Source organism: Eubalaena glacialis, chromosome 7, assembly GCF_028564815.1.
Source record: "Eubalaena glacialis isolate mEubGla1 chromosome 7, mEubGla1.1.hap2.+ XY, whole genome shotgun sequence".
Lineage (NCBI taxonomy): Eukaryota > Metazoa > Chordata > Mammalia > Artiodactyla > Balaenidae > Eubalaena > Eubalaena glacialis.
In genome coordinates this window covers 108,479,933-108,493,479 of record NC_083722.1, presented here as the reverse complement: position 1 = coordinate 108,493,479, position 13,547 = coordinate 108,479,933, and the positions used below count along the sequence as shown (strand labels likewise).

At 52.9% G+C, this 13,547-nt stretch overlaps 1 protein-coding gene across 2 annotated transcripts in view; it reads left to right on the top strand.

The window, feature by feature from the left end:
• PLXND1 (plexin D1) overlaps positions 1-13,547 on the top strand; it is a 52,146-nt gene that overhangs the window by 29,565 nt on the left and 9,034 nt on the right. Inside the window, exons 10-23 of one of the 2 annotated variants that reach the window (XM_061197309.1) lie at positions 1,086-1,175; positions 1,388-1,481; positions 2,436-2,590; positions 3,417-3,568; positions 4,437-4,536; positions 4,628-4,767; positions 5,531-5,698; positions 5,779-5,869; positions 6,046-6,309; positions 6,398-6,544; positions 7,410-7,524; positions 12,266-12,373; positions 12,453-12,565; positions 13,433-13,537. In XM_061197309.1, the coding sequence (XP_061053292.1) occupies positions 1,086-1,175; positions 1,388-1,481; positions 2,436-2,590; positions 3,417-3,568; positions 4,437-4,536; positions 4,628-4,767; positions 5,531-5,698; positions 5,779-5,869; positions 6,046-6,309; positions 6,398-6,544; positions 7,410-7,524; positions 12,266-12,373; positions 12,453-12,565; positions 13,433-13,537 (1,842 nt within the window). Of the gene's footprint in view, positions 1-1,085; positions 1,176-1,387; positions 1,482-2,435; positions 2,591-3,416; positions 3,569-4,436; positions 4,537-4,627; positions 4,768-5,530; positions 5,699-5,778; positions 5,870-6,045; positions 6,310-6,394; positions 6,545-7,409; positions 7,525-12,265; positions 12,374-12,452; positions 12,566-13,432; positions 13,538-13,547 lie in introns of both variants that reach the window. The other variant, XM_061197307.1, reaches the window with a different exon arrangement.

Here is a 13,547-nt window from a genome sequence, read left to right as displayed (position 1 = left end):
GCTGGGCTGAGGGCAAGACGGGATTGGGGAATTGGCCCTGTTTAGTCTTTCAGCAAGCATTTATTGAGCACCTCTTGCATACTAATAACCACCAGCATATATTAGGCACCCACAGTGTGCAACCCACTAAAGATAACATGATCTCCAGTTTTCCTAGAATCCTGCAGAGTAGAGCAGCCTCTTTCTGTTGCAGAGTTTAGAAACCCGAGGCCCAGAGAGGAGGAGCCACTTGCACAGGGTCACACATCTAGCAGGTAGCAGAGGTGGGATTCGAACCTGGGTGGGCCTGTGTAAGGTAGAAGCTGAGCTATTTCAGCTGCCATCTGCTGCCCTTGGAGGTGTCAGAGGGGCTGAGACCCAGCCCCAACCCTCCCCAGTGGGTGGGGGGACAGGTGTAGACAGAGCCTGCACAGGGGATAAGGGTGGTCCTTGGCATACAGGGTCGGGGACAGGCTTTAGGAGCTTAATGGAGCCCCTGGCACACACCCAAATGTTCATTGCTGAATGGATGGATGATCAAGTGAGGGGTTCCCCTGTGATTTGAGGGGGGAGTCTGGGAAGGCTTTGGAACATGGGACACTTGAGCTGGATTTTGAAGGCTGTGTTGAGTTTTGCTGGGTGGAAGAATGGGCTTGGGCAAAGGCTGAGGGCAGGACAGCCTGTGCTGTGTCGACACGTGTCCTGTGGCTGGTCCCAGGCCTTGTGGGGCAGCGGCGGGGGGGTGTTGACGTTAAAGGGCAGGTGGAGTCTCACTGGGATGAACCTTGGACGTCGGTCATGCTGAAGAGTCAGGGCTTTACCCGCGGAGTGAAAGGCCCTGGGTTTAGGCCATTGGGAGATGTTGGTGAGACTTTTAGTGGCATGGAGAGAGCACAAGGCCGAGGTTCTAGGTGTTCATGTACCCCCTGCCTCCATCGAACACTGGACATGGAGGCCAGGAAGGACATCCTGGAGGAGGTGCAGCCCAGGCAAAGGCCTGATAGTAGGACCACGCCCACTCTTCAGGACAGCAGTGTCTGATGTCCTGATGGAGGTACAGGGCAGTGGGTGCTGACCTGACTCTCCCCAACCCCCATCTCCCAAAGGGTGCAGCGCTTGAATGTAGCTTTGGTCAAGAAGAGATCTTTGAGGCTGTGTGGGTGAATGAATCAGCTGTATGCTGCAACCAAGTGGTGGTGAGTGGTGTAGCTTTAACGGCGGGGGTCGGGGGCAGCCGGGAAGGGGAGGCCTGCCGCAAGTCCAGATCCTACACTCCTTCCTTTCTACCTCCTCTTTTTGGACCCCCTGCCCCCAGTAGCCCTGCCCTCATCTGTCTCCCTGACACCCTCCCCCAACAAAGACCCAGACACCATTCACACCTCTCATGGTTTTTCCTGTCCTTTTGCAGCTGCACACAACCCAGAAGAGCCAGGTGTTTCCACTCAGCCTCCAACTAAAGGGGCGGCCAGTCCGATTCCTGGACAGCCCTGACCACATGACAGGTGGGAGCGCCTCACGTGGCCTCGGGGGCTCAGCCGCGGTGGGTGGGACGCAGCCTTGGGGGACTCATTCCTGTGCTCCGGTGTCCACCTTGCCGTTCCCTAACACACACGCTCTCTCAGATCCCAGCCCGGCCTTTCTGTGCCTGGTCAGTTACTCAGCGCTTGATTATTGAGCAGCTACTCTGGGCAGGCACCACGCCCTCGGGGCATCTCCAGGCCAGTGGCTGTGCAGCCCCAGGTACTTACTTACCCTTCCCTTTGTGAGCCTCATTGTCCTCATATGAAGCAAGGGCAGAGGCCCTTTCGCAGAGGGTGTGGTGAGGATTTGCTGTGATGATGCACACAAAGCTTTGCAAGGGTGTCTGGGACACAGTCTGTGCCCCTATATGGTGGTTGGTGTCCTTGCTCTTATTATATGTACTGAATCAACTCTCCAAGGACCTGTCTGTTCATGGGGAGTCTCAGACATCTCTGTGGACATGGGCACCCCCAACATCCATACTATGAAGGTCCCAGACAGAAGCCCCAGAACCAGCCTGCATACCCTGAGGCCCTGGAGAACTGGCCCTGCATTCCTCCTTGTGCCAGTCTGAGGGTCTGGTCTGAGGCTCACAGAGCCCACATTGCTCAGTGGTTCCCTAGCATCCTGGAGCTCCGTGGGGACTCAGGAGACCCACTCGGGCCTGGGTATGAATCCAGCTCTGCTACTCACAGGCTGTGTGACCTTGGGCAAGTCACTCTACCTCTCTGAGCCTCATCTCTTATCTGTCAAATGGAGCTAATAAACAGCTCCTGCTGGATAGATTTACAGGGAGGATGAATGTTAATGGGGCTGTGGCTGCACTGTGCTTAGCACAGCCCCCAGGGGGTTTGGAGAAGGCTCAGAACTTCATGGGGTCCTGACCCTAAGAACCAGGACCCTGCTGACCTGTGCTGCCTCTGTGTCTCCCGCAGTGGAGGTTTATAACTGCGCCATGGGCAGCCCCGACTGTTCCCAGTGCCTGGGCCGGGAGGACCTGGGCCACCTGTGTGTGTGGAGTGATGGCTGCCGCCTGCGGGGGACCCTACAGCCCCTGCCTGACACCTGCCCCGCCCCCGAGATCCGAGCGGTAAGCACCCCGCCCCCTCCTCCCCCCTCGGAAGCCCGTTGCACCCACACGCCTGAATGTGCACATGTACAGCGCCCCACATGGGCTCAGGGACCCGCAGCACACCTGCTGGCACACACCCAGGCCCATGCACACTGTATTACCCCCTGAGCACCTGCTGGGTGCCAGGCCCTGCCTGGTGCTGTAGACACAGCAGGGAACGAAACAAGTACCTGCCTTCGCAGAGCTAATGTTTCAGTTGTGGTTAGGGGACAATAATGAGAAAGGAAATAATTTACATAGAGAAGGTGGTAAGTGCTACAGCAGGTCAGGGCGGGGGCATTGGGAGTCTGGGGTGGAAGAGATGCTGGGGCTGATTGACTCTAAATTTTATAGCGAGGTCAGGGAAACCTTGCTGATAAGGTGAAAATGGGGGCTGCCAGTAACTCCGAAGCCTCAGTTTTAATTAAGAAAAAAATCTCAGGGAAGGGGTCTGTTTGGCTTAGCCTGGGTCAGGTGCCCATCCCAGGCCCAGTCAGCTCTAGTTGGGATGTAGGGGCATGTGGTCAGACATGGCCGCTGGGAGTGGACCTCGGTGTCCCCAGGAGATGCCCCTCAAATAGCACTGACTCTGTCCCTATGCACTGGTGTCCCCAGACCCAAGCTGGCTCAGTATCACAAATGCACATCCTCTCTGGCAGCCCCAGTGACCTGCCAAGTGGCTGGCGGTGCCAGCGCTCTCAGAGCCTCCCCTCAGTGATGAGTCTGCCTGGCCCTGCCTCCCCGGGAGCCTGCCAGCATCCCAGCCTCTGAACCCCATTCACCCCTTTCTCCGGTTGCCTGGCAGATTGAGCCCCTGAGTGGCCCCTTGGATGGCGGGACCCTGCTGACCATCCGCGGCAGGAACCTGGGCCGGCGGCTCAGCGACGTGGTCCGTGGAGTGTGGATTGGCAGCGTGGCCTGTGAGCCGCTGGCCGACAGATACACGGTGTCAGAGGAGTGAGTAGAGGGCAGTCCCTGGAGCCATTCTGAGTGACCGCAGGCCCCACCCCACCCGGAAGTGCCAACTGCATCTCTGCCCTCCCCTCTCCCTTTTCTTCCCCCCCTCCCCCCTCTGCCGTCCCACTCTCCTCGGCACCCTTCTGCTCCCCAGAAGTCACTCACTCCTGGGTCTCCCGGACTTTGCTCAGGCCATTCCCACCATGCGTCCTGCCCTTTCCTGCTCGGGACACCACTCCAGCGCCTGCTCCCCTGGGAAGCCCTCCCGTGTTCCCCTAGACCAGCCCTACCTCCACGGAAGCCTTGCTCCGATGAAAAAAATTGCTGTTAAGAAAGTGTTGGAGCCGCTGGTGTGGTGCAGAGGTCTGGGCCTGCAGCTGTGGAGCCTGGCCCGGAGGGCAGGGAATGAGCTGGGTTTCCTTTCTGAAGGCTGTAAGTCAGGCTTGCAGATAAGGCCATCAGTCTCCCAGCCCAGCAAATGTTCTCATGGTTGGAGAGCTCTCAAATATCCCCAAAGACCATCTTATCCAATCCCCTTGTCTGATAGCTGCAGAACTGTCGTAAACTCAGGTCAGGGGTGGTCCCGCGGAAGAGCTTGGCACCAGGGTGACACCTGGGGGACTCAGTGGCTGTTTTCCAACTGATAGGGAATTGTCTCAGTATTTTGACATGGGTAATGCCGTTGGGTGTCCTGGCCAAATGCCAGCGCCAGGTGTGAGTGGGCGGGTGGGTGGCTGAGTGCAAGGATGGGGCGCTCACACACCCTGGGGGTGGAGCAGGGGCCACTGTTTGAGGGAGAAACCAGATGGCACCTGCCTGGGCCCCCAGGATCCGCTGGCTGCTCCTTGACCAGAGTTGCCTCCCCCAGGATCGTGTGTGCCACAGGGCCAGCCCCAGGGGCGTTCTCAGACGTGGTGACGGTGAATGCCTCCAAGGAGGGCAGGTCACGGGAGCGCTTCTCCTACGTGGTAAGGGAGGCTGCAGCCTACCCCCCTGCCCACCCTACCAGGCTCACCCCGGGCTGGCCTGAGGCCTGACCACCTGCCTTCCTCCCCACAGCTGCCCCTGGTTCACTCCCTGGAGCCTGCCATGGGCCCCAAGGCAGGGGGCACCAGGATCACCATCCACGGGAGCGACCTCCATGTGGGCTCCGAGCTCCAGGTCCTGGTGAATGACACGGAGCCCTGCATGGAGCTGGTGTAAGCCCCTGGGCCGGGGGGCTGGAGGGCTGGGGGTGATGTCCTTGCACCAGGCATCACCAGGGACTTCACTGGCTGTGTCCCCTTGGCCAAGCCCCTTCCTCTTTCTGAGCCTCAATTTTCTCAGCCGGTAAGAACAGTAGCAGTGACTTGTGGGAAGTGCTGTGCCCAGCATACAGTAGGTACTTCATAAGTGACCTTAACCTGCAGTGAAAATAGTGATGATTGTACACACTCTGAGAGCTGCCGCTGGCCCAGGGGTGTGGCCAGTGGCAGGGTTGTGGTCCAGAACCTCTTGGTGAAATACTTGTCTTTATTATGCACTTAACGTGTACCAGGTGCCATTGATAGGCATTGCTGTGGATACCAAGATCAGCCCAACAGTCTCAGCCCTCAGGGTACAGCAGACACTGTCACAGGAGCTAGGAACATCCAGGGGGGTCAGGATTGGGAGAAGTCAGAGCTTTCAGGGCTGTGGGCGCAGGGCCCTCACCGGGGCAGGAGCCAGGAGAGGGTCTCTGGGAAGGCTTCTTGGAGGAGGTGGGATGGGGCAGGTCAGAGAAGAGAAGGCAGGGTGTCCAAGGTGGGGCAGACAGCCCAAGCAAAGGTGCGGCAGTGGGAATGTGGAAACAAGATTTCTGTATGAGGTGGGAGCCAGGTGAGTAGGCCTGGACCCCAGGCCACGTGCCCCAGGTGACGGGGTGTTGGTCGCTGGGGAGTGACGGAGGCGGGTTCCTGCTGACGAGGCCCGCGTCCCCCGCAGGCGCACGGACACCAGCATCACCTGCACGGTGCCTGGGGGCGCCCTGCCGGCCCCCGTGCCCGTCTGCGTGCGCTTCGAGCGCCGGGGCTGCGTGCACGGCAACCTCACCTTCTGGTACAAGCGGAACCCGGTCATCACGGCCATCAGTCCCCGCCGCAGCCACGTCAGGTGAGACCTGGACGTGACCCCAGGCCAGGGCACTCTCTGGGGCTGCACCTGGGCTCACGGGGCTTGCTGTCCCCCCGCAGTGGCGGCAGGACCATCACGGTGGCCGGCGAGCGTTTCCACATGGTGCAGAAGGTGTCCATGGCCGTGCACCACATCGGCCGGGAGCCCACGGTGAGGGCGGGGCCCCAGCGGGCAGGGCTGGTTGCGGCCCCGGCTGACCAGGCGTCACTCCGCCACATCTCCTCATCTCTGCCTCTCCTGTCTCTTTGCCTCTCTGTCTCCCCCTCTTTTTCCACATCTGACTATCCCTCCCGTCCCCCACCTTGGCCCCGGCCGCCCCCAACCAGCTCTGCAAGGTTCTTAACTCCACCCTCATCACCTGCCCATCGCCCGGGGCCCTGAGCAACGCCTCAGCCCCCGTGGACTTCTTCCTCAACGGCCGGGCCTACGCAGACGAGGCAGCCGTGGACGAGGAGCTCCTGGACCCCAAGGAGGCCCAGCGGGGCAGCAGGTTCCGCCTGGACTACCTCCCTGACCCACAGTTCTCCACGGCGAAGAGGGAGAAGTGGATCAAGCACCACCCCGGGGAGCCCCTCACCCTGGTCATCCACGTGAGTGCCAGTGGGTGCCAGGCGGGGGGCGTGAGCAGGCCGGGCTTAGCCACAGGCCTCACGAGCACCCCTTCTGCTCCCACAGAAGGAGCAGGACGGCCTGGGCCTCGAGAGCCACGAGTACCGGGTCAAGATTGGCCAGGTGGCCTGTGACATCCAGATCGTCTCCGAGAGAGTCATCCACTGCTCGGTCAACGAGTCCCTGGGCACAGCAGAGGGGCAGCTGCCCATCACAGTGAGTGGACGGGGCACTAGAGGCAGAGGTGGGCTTGGCCCCCAGTCTTGCCCCAAGTGCCTGAGCATCTGCCCCCTGCCCGGCACGTCTCAGCTGAGCATTGTCATGCTCAGAAGCTTAGACAACCAGGGCAAAGAGGAGCTTTACCTCCCCACTTGGCAGATGAGGAAGCTGAGACCCAAAAACTTAGTGACCTGTTCAAGGTCAGTAATCAGCCCCAGCTGACTCTCAGAGGCCATGACAAGTTGTCCCCGTTCCACTTGTTGCTCTACCCAGAGTCTGGGCCGCCAGTCGCCATGCCGAGTCATGGAGGGAGGGAAGCAGGAGTGGAGAGAGGGCCCAGAACATGGGATCTCTTCTGCACTGTACCTGCTTGCATGCCTCCTGAGATGGGGCGCTCACTCCCTCCCAGGTGGCACATGCCACCCAGGATGGCTCTGACTGCAAAAGCTCCCTTTCACCTGTACCCCAGTCCTAGTTCTGCCCTTTGAGTCCTAAGAACTCACCTGCTCCCCTGGTCCTTGGGCAGCCCTACAGGTACTTCAGGACATGGCCAGGCTCTATGAACTGCCCGGCCACTGACTCTTCTACTGCTCCTCCCAGGTTGTAATAAATAATCACAGTTGCCTGTATTTATTGAGTCTCCCTTCTGTGCCAGGCTCGGGACTAAGGGCTTGACAAGCATCATCTCATTTAGCCCTCATAGCATCCCCAGGAGATGGGTGGGGCTCTCTCTGTCTTATAGTTGTGGCATCTGAGGCTCAGAGAGGTTAGGTGCCTTGCTCAAGACCGCACAGCTAGTGAGGAGAAGAGCCAGGGCGTAAGTCCAGGGAAGATACAACCCCCTCCCCCCACCTCTGTGCAGATCCAGGTAGGGAACTTCAACCAGACCATCGCCACGCTGCAGCTGGGGGGCAGTGAGACCGCCATCATCGTGTCCATTGTCATCTGTAGTGTCCTGCTGCTGCTCTCCGTGGTTGGTAAGGAGCCCCACCCTCATGTCGCTTTGCGGGGGGCAGACCTACCCCACTTTGCCTCAGCCCCTCTGAAGATCCGTGAGTAGGAGGGAAGGCACAGTGGGCCGGGGCAGGCTGAACAAAGGCGTGAAGGTAGGAACGGGTGAGGCGCTCAGAGGGTGGTGAGGAGTGTGCCCCAGCGACAGCACAAAGGGTGGAGGACAGCAGCTGTTGAGAAGCGTGCTGGGCCCAGGCGATGGGCCCTGAGTGCCACGCAGAGGGATTCGGAACCTTGTTCTCCAGTCAGTAGGGCCTGCTGAAGGTACTTATAAGAGGGCTGTTCAGGGAAGATTAACCTTCCTCTTAGGTAGGCTATACCACTATTAAAATAATGGTTATGAAATTAATGTATTCAATGTAGCATGGAAATTGAAGCCCTCATACACTGCTGGTGGGAATTTAAATGGTGCCATTGCCGTGGCAAACTCTCCGGCAGTTCCTCGACATGTTAAATAAAGTTACCGTGTGACCCAGCAGTCCCCGTCCTGGGTATCTGCCCAAGAGAAATGAAAACATATGTCCACACAAGCACCTGTGCGTGAATGTTCATAGCAGCATTATTCATCACCAAAAGTGGCAACAGCCCAGATGTCCATCAGCCGATGAATGGATAAAGAAAATATGGTTTATCCATACCATGGGATAGTATTAAGCCATAAAAAGGAATATATATATTTTATACATCTCATTGTATGATATATATATATATAGATATATTACATCTCAGAAAGGGGTTATAAGTACTGCTTTGTAATTTTTTAGAAGTTCTGACACATGGTACAGCATGGATGCCCCTTGAGGAAGTCATGATAAGTGAAAGATGCCAGACATAAAAGATCACATAGTTTGATTCTGTTTATATGAAATGTCCAGAATAGGTAAATCGATAAAGACAGAAAGCAAATTAGTGGTTGCCAGGGGCAGGAGGAGAGTGGATGGGGACTGACTACTTGTGGTTATGGGTCTTCAAGGGGCAGGGAAAGTGTGCTAAAATTAGATAGTGGTGATGGTTACACAACCCTGTGAATATACTAAAAGCCATTAAATTGTATGCTTTACATGGATAGACTATATGGCATATGCATTATATCTCAATAAAACTGTTTTTAAAAAAGTAATATATGCAATGTAGAAAATTTAGGGAAAACTGGGATAGAATATAATATAAAAACATTATATATATATATTTTTTGGCTGCGTTGGGTCTTCGTTGCTGAGCATGGGCTTTCTTTAGTTGCGGCGAGCGGGGGCTACTCTTCGTTGCCGTGCGCGGGCTTCTCATTGCGGTGGCTTCTCTTGTTTCGGAGCACGGGCTCTAGGTGCGCAGGCTTCAGTAGTTGTGGTGTGCAGGGTCAGTAGTTGTGGCTTGTGGGCTCTAGAGCTCAGGCTTAGTAGTTATGGCGCACGGGCTTAGTAGCTCCGCGGCATGTGGGATCTTTCCCGACCAGAGCACGAACCCGCGTCGCCTGCATTGGCAAGCGGATTCTTACGCACCGCGCCACCAGGGAAGCCCCATGTATATTTTATGCATCTCATTATATGAGATATATAGAGAGATGTTACATCCCAGAAAGGAGTTATAATATAATACTGCTTTGTAATCTTTTAAAAGTTTCTTAATTCACAAGTAATACCTCGTCGTTGTAGAAAGAACTGAAAATGCTAAATAGCAGAAAGAGAACAGAAATCACCCATAATTCTCTCATCTAGAGAAATCCACTGTTTACCACTATTTTATTTTTTTCCACTCAACAAGTAATTTTTTTAAATTAAGTTTAATTTTATATTATAGTTGATTTACATTGTTGTGTTTCAAGTGTACAGCAAAGTGATTTAGTTATACATAAACATATATCCATTCTTTTTCAGATTCTTTTCTCATATAGGTTATTAGAGTGTTGAGTGCAGTACCGTGTGCTATACAATAGGTCCTTGTTGGTTATCTATTTTATATAGTAGTGTGTGTATGTTAATCCCAAACTCCTAATTTATCCCTCCTCCCACCTTCCCCCTTTGGTAACTAAGTTTGTTTTCAAAGCCTGTGAGTCTGTTTGTTTTGTAAATAAGTTCATTTGTATCATTTTTTTTCGATTCCACATACAAGTGATATCATGATATTTATCTTTCTCTGTCTGATGTCCTTCACTTAGTATGATCATCTCTAGGTCCATCCATGTTGTTGCAAATGGCATTATTTCATTATTTTTTATGGCTGAGTAATATTCCATGGCATATATGTACCACATTTTCTTTATCCACTCCTCTGTTGATGGACATTTTGGTTGCTCCCATGTCTTGGCTATTGTAAAATAATGCTGCAGTGGACATTGGGGTGCATGTATCTTTTTGAATCATGGTTTTCTCTGGATATATGCCTGGGAGTGGGATTGCTGGGTCATATGGTAATTCTGTTTTTAGTTTTTTAAGGAACTTCCATACTGCTCTCCATAGTGGCTGTATCAATTTACATTCCCACCAACAGTGCAAGAGGGTTCCCTTTTCTCCACACCCTCTCCAGCATTTATTGTTTGTAGACTTTTTGATGATGGCCATTCTGATCAGTGTGAGGTGATACCTCATTGTAGTTCTGACTTGCACTTACCTAATAATTAGCAATGTTGAGTATCTTTCCATGTGCTTTTTGTCTTCTTTAAAGAAATGTCTTTAGATTTTCTGCCCATTTTTTGATTGGGCTGTTTGTTTTTTGATATTGAGCTACATGAGTTGTTTGTATATTTTATAGATTAATCCCTTGTCGGTCACTTCATTTGCAAATATTTTCTCCCATTCTGTGGGTTGTGTTTCCGTTTTGTTTATGGTCTTTTGGGTTTTTGTTTTTGTTTTTGCTGTGCAAAAGCTTTTAAGTTTCATTAGGTCCCGTTTGTTTTTTTTTATTTTCATTACTCTAGGAGGTGGATCACAAAAGATAATGCTGTGATTTATGTCAGAGAGTGTTCTGCCTATGTTTTCCTTTAAGAGTTTTATAGTTTCCAGCCTTACATTTAGATCTTTAATCCATTTTGAGTTTATTTTTGTGTATGGTGTTACAGAATGTTCTAGTTTCATTCTTTTACATGTAGCTCTCCAGTTTTCCCAGCACCACTTATTGAAGAGACCGTCTTTTCTCCACTGTATAGTCTTGCCTCCTTTGTCATAGATTGATCATAGGTGCGTGGGTTTATCTCTGGGCTTTTTATCCTGTTCCATTTATCTATATTTCTGTTTTTGTGCCAGTACCATACTGTTTTGATTACTGTAGCTTTGTAGTATAGTCTGAAGTCAGGGAGCCTGATTCCGCCAGCTCCATTTTTGTTTCTCAGGATTGTTTTGGCTATTCAGGGGTCTTTTGTGTTTCCATACAAATTGTAAAATTTTTTGTTCTAGTTCTGTGAAAAATGCCATTGGTAATTTAATAGGGATTGCATTGAATCTGTAGATTGCCTTGGGTAGTATAGTTATTTTCACAATATTGATTCTTCCAGTCCCAGAACATGGTATATTTTCCATCTGTTTGTGTTATCTTCAATTTCTTTCATCAGCGTCTGATAGTTTTCAGGGTGTAGGTCTTTCGCCTCCTTTGGTAGGTTTATTCCTAGGTATTTTATTCTTTTCTATGCAATGGTGAATGGGCTTGTTTCCTTGATTTCTCTTTCTGATCTTTCATTGTTATTGTATAGGAATGAAAGAGATTTCTGTGTATTAATTTTGTATCCTGCTACTTTACCAAATTCATTGATTAGCTCTAGTAGTTTTCTGGTAGCATCTTTAGGATTTTCTATGTATAGTATCATGCCATTTGCAAACAGTGACAGTTTTACCTCTTTTCCAATTTGGATTCCTTTTATTTCTCTTTCTTCTCTGATTGCTGTGGCTAGGACTTCCAAGACTATGTTGAATAATAGCGGCGAGAGTGGACATCCTCGTCTTGTTCCTGATCTTAGAGGAAATGCTTTCAGTTTTTCACCATTGAGGATGATGTTTGCTGTGGGTTTGTCATATATGGCCTTTATTATGTTGAGGTGGGTTCCCTCTATGCCCACTTTCTGGAGAGTTTTTATCATAAATGGGTGTTGAATTTTGTCAGAAGCTTTTTCTGCGTCTATTGAGATGATCATATGGTTTTTATTCCTCAATTTGTTGATGCAGTGTATCACACTGATTTTTTTTGCAGATATTGAAAAATCCTTGCATCATTGGGATAAATCCCACTTGAGCATGGTGTATGATCCTTTTAATGTGTTGTTGGATTCGGTTTGTAGTATTTTGTTGAGGATTTTTGCATCTATGTTCATCAGTGACACTGGCCTGTACTTTTCTTTTTTTGTAGTATCTTTGTCTGGTTTTGGTATCAGGGTGATGGTGGCCTCATAGAATGAGTTTGAGAGTGTTCTTTCCTCTGCAGTTTTTTGGAATAGTTTCAGAAGGGTAGGTGTTTATCACTATTTTAAACAAACACACATTTCTTATTATAAGAATGGGACATGGAGCCTTATTTTCCTGGCCGTTTCCCAAGCCCTTGGCCCTGTAGTTTTCAACCCACTGGGGAGGAGAGGACCGTGAGCTGAGGCGCTCGCCCCAAGGAGCTGGAGCTGAGGGGCACAGGCAGGACCTCTCCCTTCAGGCCCAGGCCCTGCACAGGGCAGGTACCGACAAATGCTCTCCGAAGGGCTTTCATTGGCCTGACCCGCCTCTCTGCTGCCCACAGCCCTGTTTGTCTTCTGTACCAAGAGCCGCCGCGCTGAGCGCTACTGGCAGAAGACACTGGTGCAGATGGAGGAGATGGAATCCCAGATCCGAGAGGAGATCCGTAAAGGTAGCGGGTGGCGACCATGCGGGACCTTGGGCCTCGGCTTCGCCATCTGACCCACTCACAGCCACTGCCTGTTTACCAGGCTTCGCTGAGCTGCAGACGGACATGACGGATCTGACCAAGGAGCTGAACCGCAGCCAGGGCATCCCCTTCCTGGAGTACAAGCACTTTGTGACCCGCACCTTCTTCCCTAAGGTCAGTTCGGGCCCCTGCCGGCTACTTCAGGAGCTCCTCGACCCCTCCCTGGGCCCTGAGAACCTAGAGGGCACTTCTGTGCCGACGGGAGAACTTGACAAGTGCAGGCTGGGCCCCTTGAGTAGAACGAAACCTGCATGCCTGCCTGTGGCAGCCTGGGCCCCTGCCCTGGCCTGCCGAGGGAGAGGGCCCAGTTTCCCCCCCTTTCCTTCTCTGCTCACTGATGTTTTAACTGTCCATACAGAAGCTGGCTGCCAGGCCCACTTTTCTCCTGGGGTGCTGGGCATGCCTCCCCTCTCAGGGGGTGAGTAGAGGCACCAGTTCACTGCCAGCCCCTCTCCTCTCTGGGTCTCCACATCTCCTCCTTCTGTCCACTGGACTCTGTCCCATCCCTTCCATGCCTCCTTGTGCTGTTCCAGGGGCCGCTGCCTTGTCCCCACCTTCCCTGGCCTGTCAAGAGCGTTTATGCCAGTGGCCAGCACCCTCCTCTGGCCCTGTCCACACTGTTCTCCATGCAGCGGCCCCAGAGAGCCCATATTGTGGTCGCTGCAGGCATTTCTGCCTCAGTCTCCCTCATTCTGCACTGAGCTGCGTTTGCTTCCTCTTAAGCCTCGTGCACTCCAGCTTTGCCACACCTTGGCTCATGCTGGGTCTGCTCCTTTTCCCCCAGAAAGCCCCCGGGGACTACCCTCCCCTCTCCTCTGGAGTCCTATGGCACCTGGGCGTGGCCCACTGCCTCTTCTTCCTTTGTAAAGTGGGCTTTTGCATTTGTCGAGCGGCCCCTGCATGTGTCAGGGGAAGGTGCAGCCCTGCAGAGATGCTGGGGGTCTGCGGCCCTGCTGAGGTGCTGGGGGTCTGCCTCCACAGTGCTCCTCCCTCTATGAAGAGCGTTACGTCCTGCCCTCCCAGACCCTCAACTCCCCGGGCAGCTCCCTGGTGCAGGAGACCCACCCACTGCTGGGAGAGTGGAAGGTGAGTAGCC